The 6,296-nt window shown below is 40.2% G+C and overlaps 1 protein-coding gene across 3 annotated transcripts in view; it reads right to left on the reverse strand.

Moving 5' to 3' along the window:
- The window catches only part of ARL6 (ARF like GTPase 6), a 44,588-nt gene extending 40,951 nt beyond the window's left edge, over positions 1-3,637 (reverse strand). For all 3 annotated transcript variants that reach the window (XR_008478289.2, XM_008986428.4, XM_078358551.1), the window contains exons 1-2: positions 3,411-3,637; positions 279-428 (exon numbers count right to left, since the gene is read on the reverse strand). Coding sequence is in view for 2 of the 3 variants with exons in the window: in XM_008986428.4 (XP_008984676.1) it covers positions 279-401 (123 nt within the window). In the remaining variant the exon portion in view is untranslated. The remainder of the gene's footprint in view (positions 1-278; positions 429-3,410) is intronic.
- Between the last annotated feature and the right edge of the window lie 2,659 nt (positions 3,638-6,296).

Genomic DNA, 6,296 nt, shown 5'->3' on the forward strand with positions numbered 1-6,296 from the left:
AGGAAACTAAAAAGAAGGCAATGAGATATAGAAGCAAAATCAGTAAATTTGTGGTCTTTGGAAAGAAAAGACATTTAAAAATAATAATCCAGTTAATCATCAAGATTTACTGTATAAAATACACTACAAATTATGGCTGAGGACACTAGAAGGTACTGAAAAGTTAACAGACTATCGTTAACATGATTCTATGTGGTTATAATGTCATATAACGTAATTTTGCAGACTAACTTTCTTTAGGGCAGAAAATACATAAAACATCTAATGAAGATACTTACATTTGAAGGTTTAAGTTTGTTAATGATTGTTGTTTTGCCACTATTATCTAGCCCAAGGCACAAAACGTGAACCTCCTTCTTCTTCAGGCCAAGCAAGACTGAAAGTCTGTCTAGCAATCCCATAATGTGATTCAAATATTTAGAAACCAGCTGCAAGTAAGAAAAAATAGTATATTACCCAAGGGCACCTTAAGTTATAAAAATATTTCTATGAGTATTTTTAAAAAGTAATAATTTAAATACACATCACAATAGTGTGAAAACTATGTCAATGTAGCTTTGCACTTAGTAAACAGAGTGTAAGCTGATTACCAGAAAGGAGCCTTAACTGATACCCAGATTTGCAGCTTATAACAGGTGGCAACACAGACAATGCCTTTGAAATAACAACATTTCTCCCTGTAATTTATAATATTTACAAAGAAAACATGGTTAGCCTCAGTATCATTTGGAGTCTGCCAATTCTAACAGTTGAAAGTATGGAAGAATTAGGCTGTAGCCTTTCCAGATAATCTGAAACAATGAATGGGCAATGGGGTTCATGTAGTTTGATGCTGAACACAGAAAGTAGAAGAACACAGATCAGAAAAGCAGAGAAAAACTGAGATTTTGGTTATATAATTTGAGCCACTGGTTAAAGCTTTATCAGAAGCCACTGTCATTATTTTGCAATAATATGAATTGATAACAAATTCACTGTTTTTGCTTGCTTGGTTATTTCCAGTTTAAGTAGGGTTTTCTGTTAGCAGAAGCAAAGAATACTGATATACTTATCCTTATTTCCCCTTATTCTTTACATATATCTTTGTATAAGTCACCACAAATCCGTGTGTGAAGGTTATGCATAAATACACACATTCAGTTTATTGAACCTCACTAAATATCTGCTTTTTAACTGTTACTTATCGGAAACATCCTATTAAGTGTTATTTTAAAAGAACTTTATCACATTCATAGTAGATTGTAGATTTTAGTTTAGTTTTTAAAAAATACCTTAAAAATTTCTTTGTTAACTCATCCCTAAAGTATTCATTTAGTTTGTTCAATTGTATTGATTCTTTGAAAAAAAAATTCTTTCTAATGTAAACTTAAAAAAAAAAATCTCTATCAGCAATCCAAAAACAGAAGTATTTGGAAGTCAAATAAAACTGCTATGTACATAAGACTTGCTATGTGTTAACTTTATGGCTGTTTATATTCATCTAAGGTACGGTGAAATTGACACTTCAGATCTCTAAACTAACCTTTTCAAAGGAGCTCACTTTGGGTCCACTGCTCCCCAAACCTTTACTTTGTGGTAGGAGGCCAGGGAGATCCCTTTTTCCAATCCCCAACTGCTGCAGGAACTGCTACAATATATCTGTGTACCAAATATCTCCCACTACTTACCAACAGTCACTTTCACAGTTCTCTAAATATTTTTATTGTCATTAAATTCACTTATTCTCATCTCCATCTAAGGTTGCATAAGCAATCTGTCATATTACAGTTTCTTCAATACTTTTTATTCCATACAATTTCAGACAAGGCTACATCTTGAAGGATGTGAGGCTGTAGCAACTTTATCAACAAGAGGCTTCCAAGACAACTATATCTAAAAGGAGGCTGCATAGTCAACATTTTGCTTGGAGATGATTATGGTTAGAAATTTCAAAACTGAATTTCAGTGATATGTAGAGAAGAGATGGTACAGTGCCACACCAAATGGTGAGGGCTGTAACAGAACCACGTTTGTCTTTCCCCAGGGATGAGTTTAACTGTAGGTACTCCCATTTGCGCCATTTCAATCTACTTTTCTCCTTGTATTAGAGATTCAAATCTTATTCAGTCCATTTCTTTAAATCTCAGCTTAAGGATCAGCATTTGTAGAATCTATTTTAAATTAACCTTCTGATGTCATGAAGCAATTCACACAGACCATCTGAATTCAAAGTAAATTTGCTATTACCTTATTTACTGAGTAAACATATTGATACAAATGCTTATACCTTGTTTTTCATTTCAAACAATTTGGAACATATTTTAAGAAAATATGATCACTTCTCACATTTTTCCCCTCTAAGCATCTACTATAAAGTACTGACTGTTTAAAGCCTGATGCTTGAATATTCATTTTTCACAGTACCTTGTATTGAGACTTTCCATCACTTTTCCATGGATTATCAAACACTTGATACTTGCTACTGAAGTATTTTGGGATACACAATTTAGAAGAGAAGGTAGTTTTTCTAAAATAGGTAATCACATTTATTGAAGTTGCTTTATAAACTATCATAGAGCCTTTAAACTTCTACGTTTCTTGTAGTTATAGTTTTCCTTCCATAAGTTGACTTTCTGCATACATAAATTAATAAAAGATCATTCAAGCCACTCAACATTTATCTACCATGTCTGAAGTGTACAGGGAGAGATACAATTGTTTTCTGCAGTGTTTTCTGCAATTGTACAGTGAGAGATACAATTGTTTTCTACTCCAGTAGCCATGATTCTCAACCCTGGCTTTCAGAATAAAGCTCAAACTTCCAAGCATAGCTTTTAAGGTTGTTCACAATCTGGCTCCAATCTTCCTTTCTTGTTTTTTAATCTTACTGAACCCCTCTTTTTGCACACCAGCCAAATTCTCTTGGCTGTGGTCTGACAGACTGTTTCCTAAAGGATTACGTGTTGCCAAAGAAGTCCAGAAGAATTAGGCTGTTATCCACAGCTAACAGCTTAGAGGGTAAGCTGCAGAGACAGAGTGGTAGCCCAGAGAAAACACCACGAATGATACTTAGTAAACTCTACAAAGTGTTTGTTGATTGAAATGCTGCCTACTCTTATTACCCCAAATAAATGCTCTTATTCGGCTTTCAGTTTTTGATGATGGAATTTAAATTACACTTTTACAAGCACACACCCGAAATACAGGTGTCTAAGTTGGGCATTGTTAAAACCCACCAACCACACAAACATTAGTCCAAACCAGTTTAATACGTTTTCTAGGGCCTCTATTACTCATCTTCTTTTCTACTTCTTATACATTATCAACAACTAGGCGCGTGGAGTCAAAAACATGGGAAAGACGAAAGAGGAATTCTAAAACTGACGGGGCAGAGGGTGGCACTGCTTTAAAAACCGGGGTTGGGGAGATACCTGGTTTTTGATGTGAGTCCGGCGGGCGCAGGAGCTGGTAACAGGAACGGACGCACTCGTATCGGTCTCTGGGATGAAAATCTGGTGCGAGGGTCCCTCAGCCTTCTTCTCTATGCCTACACAGGAAGGATGCCTGGCAGTGAGCAAAGCCTCCTCCACAAGTTGGGAAAACCCGCAGCCGCTGCAGCAGCCCGTGCATCAGTGGCTGAGCAGGCGCCGTGGCAAGCACCGTTCCCTTGGCAACAGGAGCTCCTTCCGGTAGCGAAGCCACGCCTCTCCGGGTGTCTTGTCGAGTCAGCCGTAGTGCTGTAGCTTCTGGGAATGAGGAGCTCCGGGAACAGGCCAGAGGCACGCCGAGGAACTACACTTTAAAGAAAAGTGCGCGCAGAGGTGGCAGGCTGAGCTGCCGATTTCCTGCGCGGAGCCTTGCAGTTCCCGGAGAAGCATGCTGGGAGTTGTAGGCGCACGCACAGCTTTCTGGGAAGCGTTGGACGTTCGCGTGTGCTGCGTGTGCTGCGTGTGCTGCGTGTGCGTCGCCCGGCGCTGGTCTTACTGGGGATGCCTGAGTCCGGCGGCCGGTGTGGCGCGGGGAGCATCGTTACCTGCACCAGCGCAGCGTGATGGCAACGACTGCAAGACGCGACTTCCCCTCCTGGGGCAAGATGTGCGCCGGAGTTGCCCGGCTGCCCATCGAACCGACTCTCCTCTGGGCTCTGATAGGCCTCCCAATGAGTTCCGGAGAAGTAACATAGAGGGGAGAACTGGCCTAAAACGTCAACAGGCTCGCGCCTGTAATCCCAGCACTTTGGGAGGCGGAGGCGGGTGGATCACGAGGTCAAGAGATCGAGACCATCCCGCTCAACATGGTGAAATCCCGTCTCTACTAAAAATACAAAAAATTAGCTGGGCATGGTGGCGCGTGCCTGTAATCCCAGCACTTTGGGAGGCCGAGGCGGCTGGATCACGAGGTCAAGAGATCGAGACCATCCTGGGCAACATGGTGAAACCCCGTCTCTACTAAAAATACAAAAAATTAGCTGGGCACGGTGGCGCGTGCCTGTAATCCCAGCTACTCGGGAGGCTGAGGCAGGAGAATTGCCTGAACCCAGGAGGCGGAGGTTGCGGTGAGCCGAGATCGCGCCATTGCACTCTAGCCTGGGTAACAAGAGGGAAACTCCGTCTCAAAAAAACAAAACAAAACAAAAAAGTCAAAAGGCGTTATTCGGCTAAGAAAGAATACCTGCACCCACTTCTTCCTAGTTGTCTGGTGTCCGGAAGAGATTTCCACCAGGCATAATCTCCTGTGAGCAGATTACAGTCTCCAGAATCAAATCGGCAGGTGGTCAGGCAAGGCATTAATAGTCAATAAAGTTGGCCACCTTCTTAAATTGCACCTGGATTTTCTAGTCAGAGTCACAGATGATCTCCAAATAGAAAATATTTAGGCATACTTTCCCCCACATCTTTTATTACTGCGTTTTCCAAAGGACGCATTACAGATGCAGTCATTTTAAAGGTCTAGCCTTTCAATCTGCCCAACCCCACTAGCCTCACCCCCAGTGAATCATCTTCATGATGTAAATGTTCTTCGAAGAGGGGTTTTTATCTCTTCTTTTTGTTTTTTGGTTTGCTGTGGGTGTAGGATTTCCTCCCTTCTCCCTCCGCTCCCCCAGACCCTTTTCAACCAGCATTATGTTTACTACACTATCGGTTCTTTGGTCTATTAATTTATTTGACTTATTAAATAGACAAGGAGGGTGCAAAAGGAGACTAGAAGGAATTCTGGCAAGGAATATGGTAGAGGGGACGGTTGTAAGCACGTGATTGTGGGGTGATTTATCTCTTGTCACTCAAATTTCCAAATGTGATTGTCATATTTACAGTGAAAAAACAAAACGGTTCTGGGTTAGTGATTGTTGTTGAAAGACAAAGACAAAACTGACAAAGACCCTATAGATGTATATCAACATACAAATGTCCTTGTAGAAATGGTGTATGGAAATACATTATTTCTTACTCTGTGGTCTTAAGCCAATTTACCCTTCTCTGTGCTTCTACCCTCACCTTCAAAAATATACTATTCATCTTATCTGGTAGTTCTGGGTATTAAAGACGAACAGAAATACAAATGTTTGGCACATATTTATTGTTCAATAAATAATGTCCTGTCTTCTTCTGTCATGAATTTTTATTATATAAACAAAATTGACCCAAAACCTAGCTGTCGCGGTTCTTTAACTTCTGAACTTCTGATCCTGAATGCATTGACAGGGAGGTTCTGCTCACTTTTTTGTGTGCCTGGGTGTCGTGACTCAATTTTAAGAGATGGAAGCTAATGTGCTTATAGCCAGAATATAACATTTTTTTTTCTTAGAGATAGGCAGATATATTATATTTCAGAAAACTTTCATGGGCAAACTCAAGTTTTCCTGCCTGTAGCTGATATTTTCTGCCTGTAGGTTGAGTTCATCTCTTTTGGGTTAGTACAAAACATTTGGTGAAAACTGAGCATCCAACTTTTCAGGAAACCAAGGCAGATAGATAATTCTTTTACAAAATTGTAGCTAGTCAGTTGTCTTAGATAAGTATAGTTGATAGAGGGCTTATTATTAGAGGTAAATGTTATGAAATATAACAGTTTATTCAGATAATCTGGAAAAATGTCAGCCTTGAAAATGTTAACGTTAAAAAAGCATAAAGGCCACTGGGTGCGGTGGCTCACGCCTGTAAACCCAACACTTTGGGAGGCTGAGACGGGAGTATCTCTGGAGGCCGGAGGTTGGAGACCCCATGTCTATTAAAAATAATCAGACGGTTGAATCTGCCGTTTTGCTGCTTTGTCAGCTGAAACTCAAGAGTACATTCAGAGGCTCATATATACTTGTT

This window comes from Callithrix jacchus, chromosome 21, assembly GCF_049354715.1.
Source record: "Callithrix jacchus isolate 240 chromosome 21, calJac240_pri, whole genome shotgun sequence".
In the NCBI taxonomy this organism is placed as follows: domain Eukaryota; kingdom Metazoa; phylum Chordata; class Mammalia; order Primates; family Cebidae; genus Callithrix; species Callithrix jacchus.